The sequence below is a fragment of the Sinocyclocheilus grahami genome, unplaced genomic scaffold (assembly GCF_001515645.1).
Source record: "Sinocyclocheilus grahami isolate Dianchi unplaced genomic scaffold, SAMN03320097.WGS_v1.1 scaffold201.1, whole genome shotgun sequence".
Taxonomy (NCBI): domain Eukaryota; kingdom Metazoa; phylum Chordata; class Actinopteri; order Cypriniformes; family Cyprinidae; genus Sinocyclocheilus; species Sinocyclocheilus grahami.
Genome location: NW_015505380.1, coordinates 774,362 through 790,129, shown reverse-complemented (window position 1 = coordinate 790,129; position 15,768 = coordinate 774,362). Strand labels below are relative to the sequence as shown.

Here is a 15,768-nt window from a genome sequence, read left to right as displayed (position 1 = left end):
CGTGCGTGCATGTGTGTGTGTGTCTGTGTGCGTGCGTGCGTGTGTCTGTGTGTGCGTGTCTGTGCGTGTGAGTGCGTGTGTGTCTGTCTGTGTGTGTGCATGCGTGTGTGTGTGTGCGTGGGTGCGTGCGTGCATGTGTGTCTCTGTGTGTGTGTGTGTGTCTGTGTCTGTGTGTGTGTGTGTGTCTCAGGCACTGTCTGTCGGGCACGGGGCTGTCGGCTGGATCTCCTCACACTCCCGCCGCTGATGGAGACGAGAACGCTCTCTCTCCCGAGGCCTGCTACGAGTGTAAGATCAACGGTTATCCGAAGAAGGGCCGCAAACGCAGGAACGCCAACGAAACCGAGGAGCTTCAGGTAATCCAGCGCTCACTGAGATGCTTATGAGCTCTTATAACCTTTAAAACCACAGATTGTAAACATCTAAATGTGTAAATGCATAACTATCTTATCCTAACTAACCAAAACTCAAGACAAATACATTGATGCAGAAAATTCAGATGTGAATGAACTTTAAACCCCAAAGAGGTGCATTACATGAGTGACGCACAGCAGTGCAGTGAAGTCATGTATGATGTCCATTCACTCTTTCTGCTGCTCAAATTCACAGAAATGATCAAATCAGAGCTCACAACAACACAGACACATTCTGAAGATGAGAGAACTGTTCCCCCGCTTTCATGTAAAGTGCTTTGAGTACCCAGAAAAGCTCTATATAAATGTAACGAATTATTATAATTATTATTTAAAATTTAAGCCTTGAATGCAATGTAAGATAAAAGCATCTGCCAAATGCATGAATGATAATGTCAAATATACATTTTTAAATAGTGCTTTACCAGTTAACAGTTGTTCAGTGTGTAGGAGTAGAATGATCTGACACAGTTTGTGTTTCTCGACCTGGTGAAAATTAAATAAATATAATTATATGAATTTAATTTTAATATTATTACCCAACACAAAAATCACAATCTTGTTGGACTTTAAATCAGTCATAACAAGCTGTTTTATGGATAGTAACTGTAATATAATTACTGTGTGTGTGTGTGCAGAACGATCTGGACTGGGTCAGTCTGGCCAGTGTAGACGTGGATGATACGCTGCAGCTGCGTCTGAACATCAGCACACTGAAGAGCAAAGACCACATCATCGACTTTGTGCCGGCGCTGTCCACGCTCGCTAACCACGTGCGCTACGCTATCGACTACAGCAACGACGACGGTCTGTTCCGCATGAACCAGAAGGACGGCGTCAGCTACCTGCACATATCCAAGAAGAGAGCTCTCCAGCCGGGAGCGTATTATTTACGAATCCGCAGCGTGCCGCAGACCGGCAGCCCAGAGCGGCCCGACACAGACTACCTCAGCGGGCAGCGAGGAGACGCTCTGCACATCAGCGTCCAGATCGTCCTGCACTGACGGACACTCGGACAGACCGCAGCAGCCGCGCCCAAAGAGCAGCACGCACCGCATCATACGCTCGCATTACACATCGCTAGGGTTGGGTATCGTTTGAATCCGATTCCGATTCTGCTCACCAATTCCCAGTTTCGATTCCAACGTGGTTAAAAAAATCAAGTCAAACGTTTCGCTGCCTTGCGGTTATAAGGTTCTGTCTGCATTCTGAGCAGTTTTGAGATACTGAGATTCATAGATTTTGCGTTCCATATTTTCTTTACAAAAGCTCAAAATGTACACAGCTTACAAAAGAAACATCACATAATGTAAATAAGGTGTGACAGAATAGGAATGTGTGAAGCATGTCAGATAGAACCTTATAATTCCAAGGCGACGATTTAGATATCGAACTTATTTATTATTCTGTGTCTCTTTTTAAAAAACATTTAATTGCCTGCTGAATACCATAAACACAAATCGATTTCGAATCGATTATGAGCTGTTTGTGTGCAAAATAGAGCTGATTCTGGATACATTTAGACTTTTTTTATTTTTTAATGGAGGTTGTAGTTCTCTCACAATTCTGGAGAAAACATATTAGACAAGTAAACAAAATCTCACGGAATGATTCAATGACTCACTCGAGATTGACTCGTTTCATTACTGAACGAATCAGTGTTTTTGAATGAATCTTTTGAATGGATGATTCAAAGACAAATACATCTTTTAAAAGCCCCTTTTCGCCAGCTAAAAATAAAAGATGCACACACAGGAATTAATTTAGGATTCTGGAATTGGAATTGGTTTTCGATTCTCAACCCTACCGGTTCTCGCTCTGGCTCAGTCTGTCGTATCTTACCGGTGCTAGTCACGTGAGCGCTGTAATAACCGACCCACGCCGTCTGCGGCTGCCCGACGCTAGCCTTTCTCTTCTCTGCAACTATTCTAACGGGGTTCCTGCGGCTCTTACGAAGGTCAAGGAAATAAATCGAATGGAACACGATGCATCAGGATGCTCCCTGAATGTAAATCCATCAGCGTTTGAAAAAACACCACTTCCAAAAGATCTCCATTACTTTCTCATTCAATACACAAAACAAAAACAGCTTATGTTTTGAATATCTGTGCTCAGAAACACTAGAATATGTCAATAACTGTTACTGTATCTTCTGATCACACTGCAAAAACGGCTCTTCTTCCTCAATATCGTCTCTTGTTTTCCAGTGCAAATGTCTCAAGATCCTGAAATCAAGTTACATTTACTGGAGCAGCAAAGTAACCAGTGTTGTGGGTAATGCATTGCAAGTAACACGTTACGTAATCAAATACCTTTTCAGGTAGCTAGTAAGGTAACACATTACTTTTAAAATCACAGGAAAATAATATAGTTACTTTTTCAAATAAGTAACGCAAGTTACTGACGGCTCTCCTGTCCCTGTGTCGAGTAATTATTTAGGTTTATTCATCTCACTTTTAGTGTGAAAGGGCCTTAACATATTACTTTTCGGTTTTGTTGTTAAGAACAAGTAAACAAGCCCAGTGCCGTTGACAAAAAGTAACGCAAAAGTAACAAAGGATTACTTTCCTTAAAAAGTAACTAAGTAACGCAATTAGTTACTTCTTATGGAGCTACGCAGTATTGTAATGCATAACTTTTAAAAGCAACTTTCCCCAACACTGAAAGTGACTAAATAAGAAGTCTTGTTTTCTAAAAGCTTTATTAAAAGTAAGTGAGTTTATGATTAAGGGGGGTGTTAACATGGCACTATTTTCAACTAAAAATGGAAAACTTTTTGTGTGTTTTGGCCATTCAGCAGCATTTTGGGGACTTTTATGAAAACGTCTCTGTGTAAACTACGAAAGCACGTGAAACTTGGTGAAAAACTTTAACTGTTTATATCGCCAACTACTGGTCCGGCATGAATAATACAGCGTTTGTAGTCATTTTCGCGGATTTGTGTGAATGGAATCATTTTGACGCTGTTCAGACTTCTCAAAAACGCAATGAAAAATGAACAAATATCTGCTGATGGGTTCAGAAAAATGAATTAAAATGGAAAAGTAATTTTCCATCCAAAGTTTCAAATTTAACTTATGCGGGGAAGTAGAATATTGCATAAAACATCTGCGAGTGAAGCACTGCTTCAATCCCACGTGCTCAAAAAGAAAAATCGAACGACTTGCAAAATATCAGTAATAAAAATGAAAGTTGCTGCAACGGGACACGCGTGGCTTTTTTCCTAAATAATAAATGGCTTGTGTCTTAGAGCGTGCGCAGGCCAAACGCAATATCAAACAGTCATGTGATCTTGCATTCAGATGCCTGATGTTTGGAAATGTAATTGTTTGAGAGTTATGGAGGTGATTATATCAAATCATTTTGATGACAGACTGGCTCAGGCATTTCATAATTATTATTATAAAGCGGAGAGTTCCGGTGCTTGACTCTGATTGGCTGAGCCGCGTTCGAAGCTGTTGTAGAGTCGACGCTACAAAGTAACACACACCTTTGTTTACTTCTGTGTGTTGCTCGGCAACCACTTTGTAGCAACCACAACTGTTTCTGAGGCGCTACATTGTTTGGTGGAAGAATACTGTGTTTATTAATATCACTACACTTTATTTGCTCCGTTTTATTTTGTGAAACCTTACTGCGTATATGGAATAACCGTTTTATAAAAGCAGTAACCCCCGTGAAGCCGTGGTTTACAGTGAATCTATAACAGCTCCGCGTCGTACCTAATAACGCCCCTTAGCTGTTATAAATTCACTTTAAACCACAACTTCACGGGGCTTATTGCATTAAAATAACATATGAGATCAGTTAGTCTACATATCCAGTCACATGATCTGTAGAGGCAAAGTCACATGACTTCTTTGTTGCACATTAAAGAATTTATTGAGTAAACGTGTTTCCATTGTAGTTAACGTGCATGTCTTCTTTTTTGAATAAAAACGATCCTCCTCAATCGAGTTTTTAAAATGTTGCACATTTTATGCGCATCTTGGCATTTCCAATCCAGTGTTTTATGCAATATTCCAAAATTTGCATGAAAATGTGGACGGAAACGTCTCGTTTTTTACATCACGTGTTCATGTTGCGTCTCCAGTAAGTGTATCTCGATTTAAACAGGTTTAGATATTCGCACTGGAAACCCAAGACAGAAATACTGAGGGAGAGATTCATTTTTTGCAGTGCGTGCAACACTTACGAGTTCAAGACTTTCTGCTCCGATTCCAGACCTTGGTTAACGTGTTTCCATTGTAGTTAACGTGCATGTCTTCTTTTTTGAATAAAAACGATCCTCCTCAATCGAGTTTTTAAAATGTTGTACATTTCATGCGCATCTTGGCATTTCCAATCCAGTGTTTTATGCAATATTCCAAAATTTGCATGAAAATGTGGACGGAAACGTCTCGTTTTTTACATCACGTGTTCATGTTGCGTCTCCAGTAAGTGTATCTCGATTTAAACAGGTTTAGATATTCGCACTGGAAACCCAAGACAGAAATACTGAGGGAGAGATTCATTTTTTGCAGTGCGCGCAACACTTACGAGTTCAAGACTTTCTGCTCCGCTTCCAGACCTTTGTAAGCCCTCAGATTGTGTAAGAGCGAATGCAGACCTTTGTGAGACCTGCAGAAACCCTGTCCATGTAATTTAAGTGTGTCTATACTGTAACCGTGTCACCTTTTTACTCGCGAACGCATTTGTAAACTAGAGGACCCCTGGAGCGGAGGGGTTTGTAATGGTGCTTCTTATAATGACCAACTACTTGTAAACTGTGTTTCTGTGACTCGATCCATATGCACTGATCCACACACACCTGTGGCCTCCGGCGATGAGAGTCTGTACGACCACGTTCTGTTCTGTCTTCACACTCGTGAGGGGGTTAGATGTACATTCACAATAAAAACATATTTTTGGTTGTACGGGCGACTCGAGCGCTGGCCTTCTTTCAGAGCGGCCTCCGAACTCCATCGGCTCTCAGAAGCACTCGTTCTCGCTCGGTTCCTCGTGGAAAAATAACAGTTCATTCCAGAGTTTATAACTGAGCAGCTGACCATGTTGGCGTCGTATCGTGAGAATAATACTGCTGCGTTACATGCATTGGCAATAGGGTTGCAAAGGGGTGGAAAATTTCCAAAAATATCCTGGAAAGTTTCCAACATTTCTGGAATATTTCCGAAATTTTCCACCTTTTTTAACCCTAATTGGTAATACAGTGGTATTCTCAAAAGCCTGACATATCGAATAATACTCAATTATAGTCATAATAGTCATTTTTTAAAAATGGAACGGTTGATTAGACAAAATATATTACAAGAAAGTTTGTTTTTTTATGAGTATCACATGATCCATCAGGCTTCTGCGGCTCATATCGCAAGAACAGCTCAATTTTATTCAGAGAGGCAAAAATATGAATTTGCTGCAGATGCTGATATTATATGATGAAATTCTGCTGCTTGTAAATCACAGATCTTTATAACAGTACAGCAGTGGCGCAAACAATTTGCCGAAATCATTCTGTAAAAAATCTTTATAATAAACGTTATTAATAATCAAAAGCGTAGTTGTTAAAAATTATTTTAGCATTTTTAATGAGCACAAAAATATATTTATTATAAACGGAGTACATATCAACTGCTCGGCCTTTGGCGCATTGCTGTTACTCGACCAAAATGAATAGAGGAGGAAACGTCTGGGGCGCAGAACAGAACAGATGAAGGGGAGAAGAGAAACAATGCATGAAAATGAGGACAGCAGTGTCCAAGTGAACTAAGAGAAATAGCTACGCTTATCCTATTCTCTTTTTCTTCTTCATTGTGAGTCATGAAGTCATTAAACATTTGCTGCCTAAGAGGGCGAAGTGATTCATATCAGTTCATTTCTGTATCTCTATTGGTCAAAAAATGTAATAAAACATGTTTGTGAATGGGCATTGGAGAGAAACTGAGAAGATTGTAAACTAGGATACAAACTAGCCACCTTTCGCTGAAAATTCCCGCTTTAAAAATTCTAAATAGTCCATTTGTGTGATTCAAGCAGATCCGGTGAGTTGAAAACTGCTTCTCACTTCAATATAAAACTATGCTGAACTTTTAAATGTTGTAATAGTGGTTTTATAATGTCTAAATATAAATCTAAAAGCAAAACATGTGAAAAGAAGTATATTACGGAGTGGAAATGAGAAATAAGACAATGAATGATCCTCTGCCATCTAGTGGTCATAGTGGGAATAACATGAGGTTGATTTTAATAGCATTTGTTTTTCTAGCAGTTGAAATCTTGGCAAAAATCTTCCACTTAGCATGGCAAATTTTCCATGAATTATCTCTATAAGTAAAAATGCAAATGTTCTTTAAAGTGAACTTCACTTGCGGTTGTATATACAAAAATAATATCAGTGAATCAGGAAATATCACGTTGATCTAAATATCAGTGTTCTCTAGATCTCCAATAACATGCGATTGAAATGATTCAAACATATAATGCGATAGGAGGTAAATGTATTTTGTGGATGTAATTTCCATAAATGTATCATTCAGCACAGTACTAGTGTTATCATCTGAGATCACCATTGTACTTTATAGTAAGGGTAAAGATAACGAGTATCTTAGACCTGAACAAAACACACTAAATCTAGATGCAAGTCTGTGAATGACGCAATGATCAAACGTGCCACCGATGAAAACTTATATTTGAGATTTATTTTGTCCAAACCTCGGTCTGCTGCTGTTTTTATGAGCGGACCTCTAGACAGTCACTTACACGGTTCAATTTAGTTCTCTTTAACCCTTGTGCTGCTGGAAGTAGTTTACAAAATTGTGTTTCTGGTCAAAAACTACCCCTCTTTAAAAACGGTTCATCTTTCCTGGCATTTTAATCACTAAATACTGGATTCAATCTTTTTTTATTAGCTTGTTTTCTTTCAATCAGCACAGGTTGTTTCTTTTTGGAACTGACTGATTAAAAGCCACATTGATCTGAGTTTATGCAACTCTGTTTAAGTGAAAAAAAATGCGGCTGCAATCGGTCTGTTAAAACACAACACTAAACTGGTGTGAACTGAAAGAAAACAAGTTGATTAGACCGAGTCCAATATTTGGTATTAGAAAGCATTTTTTGTAGAATGGTCATTTTTGAAGGAGAATGCCAAAATCCCCCAAAAGCACAAAAATGATCCAGATTGTTTGAGGGAAGTCGTTATATCCCGTGTGAGCACAGCGAGGCTTCGTGCAAGAAAAAGAAAATCCTCTCCAGGTCAGAATGACCAGAGCACAACATGAGGGTTACACGACAAAAACCCTGCTCTGCATTGGAGACGGCGTGCAAAATTAAGTGGGGAATAAAATAAAAGCACAAAATAATAATTACAAGATAGATGTAGAAAAAAACGGGTTAATAGATTGCAAATAAAAGCAGAATGATCAACACTGTGTGAAATGTAATCTTAAGACGTCGGGGGAAAAAACAACCTTCTGACATTTCACATAAAGAACTGTTTATTTCACTGAGACACAATGTCATTAAGTGAGAAATTAATTACATTTCTCTCCTTGAAATGAACGCATTTTACACCATTTAACTATAAATGTGATTAACATTTTAATGTTTACAACATTAACATTTAACAGTTTCAGTTGGTGCCGGTGGATCCGAAGCCTCCCGCTCCTCTCTCCGTCTCATCCAGCGTCTGAAACCAGAAAACACCACGCAAATACAGCAGACTGCGGAGTCATACGAGTGAAGCATGCATGTTAACCACAGCAGCGTGTACCTGTAACTCCTGCAGCTCCGGGTAACAGATCCTCTCGCAGATCAGCTGAGCGATGCGGTCGCCCTTCTTCACTGTGTTGGAAAAACATGCGTGTCATCATTAAGAGCAGTATTTTTGTCTTTTTTGGTTCAGTTTCTCAGAGAACAAGACATCATATGTGCCCCTGCAGCACAAAAGCAGTGTTGAGTCGCTGGGGGATATTTGTAGCAATAGCCAACAATACATTGTATGGGTCACAATTATACATTTCTCTTTTATGCCAAAAATCATTAGGATATTAAGTAAAGATCATGTTCCATGAAGATATTTTGTAAATGTCCTACCGTAAATATATCAAAACTTAATGTTTGATTAGTAATATGCATTGCTAAGAACTTCATTTGAACAACTTTAAAGATGATTTTCTCAATATTTAGATTTTTTTGCACCCTCAGATTCCAGATTTTCAAATATTGTCCGATCCTAACAAACCATACATCAATGGAAAGATGATTTATTCAGCTTTCAGCTGATGCATAAATCACAATTTCACAAAAATGACCGGTTTTGTGCTCCAGGGTCACGTGTGTTCAGTTTGCATCTCGGGTAAATGCATCTTTAAAGATATTTAGATACTCGCTCTGAAGGTTCAGCTTTTGCAGTGCATGCAACATTTAATGTCACGACTTCATGAATGCAAGACTTTCTGCTCTGATTCAAGAGCTTTTTAGGTTATAATGAATCTGCAGTAGCTGCGGTCTCGCCTTCAAACGGCTCGTTGTTGAAGTTGAAGAGCACGACTCCCAGATTCCCCCTGTAGTCCTCATCCACCACGCCAGCTGTAGACACACCACACATGTGAGACCACAGCAAAGCATCAAGCTGAGCGATGCGGTCGCCCTTCTTCACTGTGTTGGAAAAACATGCATGTCATCATTAAGAGCAGTATTTTTGTCTTTTTTTGGTTCAGTTTGTCAGAGAACAAGACATCATATGTGTCCCTGCAGCACAAAAGCAGTGTTAAGTCGCTGGGGGATATTTGTAGCAATAGCCAACAATACATTGTATGGGTCACAATTATACATGAGTATAAAAACGCGGAATTAAGAGGGAAAATCAATGCAAGAGATTAATATGATCATAAGCAGTGCAGCATGCATGTGCACAACACTAACGTTATCTAATCACACAATGCACACAAGCAGCAGGAAGTACTAGAATTACAAGCTTATAAAAAGAGCCTAAAAACGCGGAATTTAGAAGGAGAAATAAATGAATGCATCTAGAGAGAGAAATGTGCTTGAATCTAGCCACGTGCAGAGCAGCGCGCATGCGCAGAACAACTCATCACAGTTCATCAAATGCAGTAAATACTAACATAAAGATGTTTTCTACAGGTTGAAACATATTTAACAGAATTAAGAGGGGTTAAACACCGCAGACGGGAGTTCTGCAGAAACACAGAAACGGTTCCTCTCGGGTCTCACCTGTACAGGTCGAACCCCGCGGCCCGGTTCGATCCTCGGCTCGGTGTCGTGGCGTTTTCTGTCAGCTTGGCGAATTTGAGCACCTTCGGGTCTTCGCGTCCGTCCAGCGCGTCGCTCTTGCGTCTCTTCTGCGGAGAAGCCGCTTCTGTAACTCCAGAGCAGGGCATCTTACTGACGAGCGCGAGGAGAAGCACCACAGACAGTTAAGCGCGACTGACTGGAGAAATAAAGCGCGCCAAATGCTTTTTTGAATGGCTCTGCGGCGGGAAACGCTCTGAGTGGTGGGTGCTGCTCGGTGTTGCCAAGTCCGCCGTTTTCCCGCGGAATTGGGCTACTTTACTGTTGCCGCGACCCCAAAAACTTGATATTTAACACACACAAAAAACGCTAATTTTACCCGAATTTACTGGGAACCCTCTCGAAACGCGATTGGGCTACTTTTGGTCTATTTTGAGTAGCAATTGGGCGGATTTTGTTGTGAAAACCTGGCAACCCCGGTGCTGCGTGACCGTCAAAAAGAGGACGTTTAATCTAAATTAATTTAATCTTAAATTAGTCTAGGGATGGCCGATGCCTCTTATTTTATTTTCGATCCGATACTGATATTTTCAAGCCCAGTATCGTCCATATCGATACCTTAAACTGAGCTTTTAAGCTATTAAAAGAATCTAATCCGTAATCATACATATATAAAGCCATGTTTGTGAACATTTCATAGGCCTTTTTTTGGTTTACACTGTCACAAATAAAATATACTCTAATTGTATTTTAGCCCTTTACTGGTGCAGTAACCTCACAAAAAAAAGAGTATAAAAACGCGGAATTAAGAGGGAAAAATCAATGCAAGAGATTAATATGATCATAAGCATTGCAGCATGCATGTGCACAACACTAACGTTATCTAATCACACAATGCACACAAGCAGCAGGAAGTACTAGAATTACAAGCTTATAAAAAGAGCCTAAAAACGCGGAATTTAGAAGGAGAAATAAATGAATGCATCTAGAGAGAGAAATGTGCTTGAATCTAGCCACGTGCAGAGCAGCGCGCATGCGCAGAACAACTCATCACAGTTCATCAAATGCAGTAAATACTAACATAAAGATGTTTTCTACAGGTTGAAACATATTTAACAGAATTAAGAGGGGTTAAACACCGCAGACGGGAGTTCTGCAGAAACACAGAAACGGTTCCTCTCGGGTCTCACCTGTACAGGTCGAACCCCGCGGCCCGGTTCGATCCTCGGCTCGGTGTCGTGGCGTTTTCTGTCAGCTTGGCGAATTTGAGCACCTTCGGGTCTTCGCGTCCGTCCAGCGCGTCGCTCTTGCGTCTCTTCTGCGGAGAAGCCGCTTCTGTAACTCCAGAGCAGGGCATCTTACTGACGAGCGCGAGGAGAAGCACCACAGACAGTTAAGCGCGACTGACTGGAGAAATAAAGCGCGCCAAATGCTTTTTTGAATGGCTCTGCGGCGGGAAACGCTCTGAGTGGTGGGTGCTGCTCGGTGTTGCCAAGTCCGCCGTTTTCCCGCGGAATTGGGCTACTTTACTGTTGCCGCGACCCCAAAAACTTGATATTTAACACACACAAAAAACGCTAATTTTACCCGAATTTACTGGGAACCCTCTCGAAACGCGATTGGGCTACTTTTGGTCTATTTTGAGTAGCAATTGGGCGGATTTTGTTGTGAAAACCTGGCAACCCCGGTGCTGCGTGACCGTCAAAAAGAGGACGTTTAATCTAAATTAATTTAATCTTAAATTAGTCTAGGGATGGCCGATGCCTCTTATTTTATTTTCGATCCGATACTGATATTTTCAAGCCCAGTATCGTCCATATCGATACCTTAAACTGAGCTTTTAAGCTATTAAAAGAATCTAATCCGTAATCATACATATATAAAGCCATGTTTTTGAACATTTCATAGGCCTTTTTTTGGTTTACACTGTCACAAATAAAATATACTCTAATTGTATTTTAGCCCTTTACTGGTGCAGTAACCTCACAGGTGCAACTACCCCTAAAAGGGAGCATATTTGTTCCATACAGATAGACAAGTTACAGAGGTGCACCTTGGAGGATTTGTAAAAGGCTGTCTGTGATTGGCTGGTTCGGTCTTTCAGTGAGCGGGAGAAATCGTTCTATACAACACAATTATTCGCTAATATAGTCTGTTTTTCTACTTGGAAGCTTATTTTATGCACCGAGTTTTTTGATAAATAAATAAAATTAATGGTAAAAAAAAAAAAGCACTTCAGAATCGATATTGTTACGCGATGATCCCGCCCATCCCAAGTCGTCGTTATGAAGCCAGTATGCGGGAGAAACCGGAAGTAGTCATTGTTTATCAATATAGCAGACATACTACATTCATTACCTTCTCCGTGTCACTGTAAGATAGAAGTGAGATCACATGTTATTCTGTAGCGGCTGTGATATCACGGAGCGTCGCGCTGCTGTCCGTTATTAACGGTTATTTCGCGTTGTGTCGTGTTGTTATATACCTCCAGCGCCGCGTCCGACACCCAATCCGTTTAAGCCGCGAACAGCAGCCACAGAAACGCGCCAAACCAGCATCTTCAACGGTAAGTTAATCCGCCATATTTGTTGTTGTTGTTGTTTGCATTCTGGGAGTTGTAGTTTTTTGTGCTGTGTGTAGTTCTCTGTAGTCGGTCGATCTGTTTGTGTGAGAAACAACGAAGCGGAGTCACGTGACCCTTAAACGGCGCATTCTGAGGGAAAAACCGCGTCACGATGGCGTTAAACACTCAGGTGAAATTAATTATGATAATTAATCACGTTAAACACGTGTTATCCGGCGAATACTCGTACAAACGGTTCACAGCTCGTTTGGAGTTGTGTCGTTCTTGGTTTGAATCAACCGTTAAAATACCGCGGTATTACCGGCAGTTTCCTTCACAATACTATCACTGCTTTAAATCACAATAAATTATTTAATCAGTGATTAGGCCGTTAGTGAATATATTTACAAAAGTATCACTATACTTGACAAAAATAAGATACTTTAATGGATCACTCTGAATACATTGACACTAAAATGCTTTTGTTTAGACGCAGAGCTGTGGTGTGTCCAGTAGAGGGCAGTGTAGAGTCAGTGCAGACTGCATACTGCATACTGCGCGGTGTACACTGAGTATTGTCTTCATTACAGTATGCAGCAGTGATGTTAAATTATGGAAAGCCATATGGGTCATAATTCGCACGCTTTCCACCGCCGTATCGATATTAAAACGCCGTTTTCATAACGCCACACGCCACTTAAGATGCAGATTTATTTGCTCATCTACATGGACACACCTCTCATGGCTACGAGGACTCTACGGCAAGTCGGAGCATCCAGTTTGCAAGAGCGCGAAGATGGCAAGTGCAGCTCTTACAATTCTAGATGTAGGGGGAAATGCCCCTGAATCAGCTTTTGTCTCATAAAGTTATCACACGAGTCATGAATGAGTGCACATTTGGAAGTTATTTTATGCGCTTACATTTAAAAAAAAATATATATATATACATATTTTTTTTTAAGGAACACCGTCTGATCAATGACAGAAATTAACCTTATAGGGCAAAATTTGACTCCTTAAAGCTTTTATTTTGTTACCTTTGTAATCCCATTTTTCAAACTTTATTAAATGCATGTCATATTTGGAGCCAAAACATTTAGATTTATAAACTTTTATCAGCCTAGTTTGATATATGAATTAGGTGTTCGTCACAATGCTCATTATGAGATTTTCCGTCGATACTGGAACACGCGTGAACTACAAAGCCTGTTTGACCTAATAAGGCTAATAGTTTAGCTTCAGCTACATCACGAATCGATACGGCGGTGGAAAGCGTGCGAATTATGACCCATATGGCTTTCCATATTAAATCAGGCTATTTATAGCTCATTATGTTGCGTGTTGAATTCAGTCATGGCTTTGATTCAGAGTGATTCATGATATTTTAGGTCAAAATGACTTTTGGTGGTTTTTGATGAATAGGAAGTTTTAAAAAATCGAAATTTCTTTGAAATCAACATTATAAATGTCTTTTCTGTCACTTTTGATACATTTTATGCATTCTTGCTGAATATTTTTTTTTTTTAAATCATATTTCCCCCGTACTTTTGAATGGGAGTGTATCACAGTTTTCACAAATACATCAAGCAGCAAAAGCAGTTTTCAGCATCGATAATAAGAAAAGGTTTTTTCTTATCATATGCTAAATTCATTCTGCTCCCAAACTTTTTACCGGTAGTGTACATTAACCCAAATAGGAAATAAAACAGTTATTGAATAAACAAATAGTGTCTCGTATTTTAGAGCAGTCTCTGCCGTTTGGGAAAGAAATCAATCAAATCTGACACACTCCTCTTTGTCCTGTTCGTCCATTTGTCCTGTTTCTTCTGGAACTGTCTGCTGGCCTCCACCAGACGCTGGTTCATCTTCACCAGACCTGATGTCTGAGGAACATCCAGAGAGACTGAGGAAGGAAAGCAACATCTCTCAGCTCTTCTGGACACACAGGTGACCTTTACGATCAAAATCCAGACAGTGTTTAGTGTTAATGTGTTTGAAGTGGACTGCAGAACTAATGCGAGTCTGGATTTTCTGACACCGAAGTCACGCCAAAAAATCTCTGAATTTGATTGCAAAAGATACTAAATATTAAGTCAAGTAGCATCTGCATTCAAATGATGTTTCTCAGAACTAAATCCACTTTCTGAGTTACATGTATAGTGTTCAATGTCCAAGACATTTTGTGTTCATTTAGAATAATATATTTATTGTCTCATATTTTGAAATTTAGCAAACTTCATCTTGAGGAATGTTTTGTTGAAAAAGTGTTCTTTTAATACTATAGTTCACTAAAACCTTTTTTTTTTATTGTAGCTTCAAATAAAATAAATATATTAAAATTGTTTTTTTTTTTTAAATGAACTAAAACCAAAACCAATAAAACTATATTTTTGTTCCTTGAAATAAAATAAACATTTCCTGAAAAAATTTTTTTTAACTAGTTGCCAAGGAAAAATGTCTTATTTTCATTTAGTTTAACCCTTGTGCGGCCTTCGGTCATTTCTGACCAGAGAATTTTTTTAAATCGTAGCTTCACCAGAATGGTACGAAACTTGGTGACTTTTATGGCACTTGGTATGTGAACACACAAAAAAATTGAGGACATGATTCGAAAAAGCTAAGTGGTCATAAAAAAAAATTGTCACACTCATGGTCTTCGGTCAAAAATGACAGACCATAGGAAATGAATGGAAAATGGGGAAAAAACAAAACGCACGCACACACTTGTACACACACACACACCTATGAACTGGTGTGACCGTAACACTGCAACTATGTAAAATAAAATCAATATTTAAACTACAATACGGTAAAAAAGTGGACAGCAAGGAAGGGGTTACACTCTAAAACATTAAGAGTGTAAAACAGTATTGTAGCTTCAAATAAAATAAATATATTAAAATTGTTTTTTTTTTTTAAATGAACTAAAACCAAAACCAATAAAACAATATTTTTGTTCCTTGAAATAAAATAAACATTTCCTGAAAAAAATTTTTTTAACTAGTTGCCAAGGAAAAATGTCTTATTTTCATTTAGTTTAACCCTTGTGCGGTCTTCGGTCATTTCTGACCAGAGAATTTTTTTAAATCGTAGCTTCACCAGAATGGTACGAAACTTGGTGACTTTTATGGCACTTGGTATGTGAACACACAAAAAAATTGAGGACATGATTCGAAAAAGCTAAGTGGTCATAAAAAAAAATTGTCACACTCATGGTCTTCGGTCAAAAATGACAGACCATAGGAAATGAATGGAAAATGGGGAAAAAACAAAACGCACGCACACACTTGTACACACACACACACCTATGAACTGGTGTGACCGTAACACTGCAACTATGTAAAATAAAATCAATATTTAAACTACAATACGGTAAAAAAGTGGACAGCAAGGAAGGGGTTACACTCTAAAACATTAAGAGTGTAAAACAGACACACGCACTCACTCACACACTCTCACAGACAGACACACACACTCTCTCTCACACACACACTCACTCACTCACGCACTCACTCACACACTCTCACAGACAGACACACACAC

The 15,768-nt window shown here is 39.4% G+C and overlaps 2 protein-coding genes, 1 long non-coding RNA gene and 1 pseudogene across 3 annotated transcripts in view; 1 reads left to right on the top strand and 3 right to left on the bottom strand.

Annotated features, from left to right (window-relative positions):
* Positions 1-2,021, top strand: part of fbn1 (fibrillin 1) — an 88,826-nt gene extending 86,805 nt beyond the window's left edge. The window contains exons 60-61 of the mRNA XM_016285771.1: positions 191-356; positions 1,052-2,021. Of these exons, the coding sequence (XP_016141257.1) occupies positions 191-356; positions 1,052-1,417 (532 nt within the window). The 3' untranslated portion in view covers positions 1,418-2,021. The remainder of the gene's footprint in view (positions 1-190; positions 357-1,051) is intronic.
* A 2,256-nt stretch (positions 2,022-4,277) lies between these two features.
* Positions 4,278-6,423, bottom strand: LOC107595352 (uncharacterized). The gene is made up of 2 exons (XR_001610259.1): positions 4,984-6,423; positions 4,278-4,639 (listed from the first exon to the last, which is right to left on the bottom strand). It is a non-coding gene; the product is annotated as an uncharacterized lncRNA (long non-coding RNA).
* A 1,614-nt stretch (positions 6,424-8,037) lies between these two features.
* On the bottom strand, positions 8,038-11,019 carry dut (deoxyuridine triphosphatase). Its single transcript, XM_016285770.1, has 6 exons — positions 10,853-11,019; positions 9,645-9,815; positions 9,532-9,548; positions 8,922-9,065; positions 8,179-8,249; positions 8,038-8,094 (listed from the first exon to the last, which is right to left on the bottom strand). The coding sequence occupies exons 1-6, from the start codon at positions 11,017-11,019 to the stop codon at positions 8,038-8,040; spliced, it is 627 nt and encodes a 208-aa protein (XP_016141256.1).
* A 2,945-nt stretch (positions 11,020-13,964) lies between these two features.
* Positions 13,965-15,768, bottom strand: part of LOC107595386 (solute carrier family 12 member 1-like) — a 22,004-nt pseudogene continuing 20,200 nt past the window's right edge.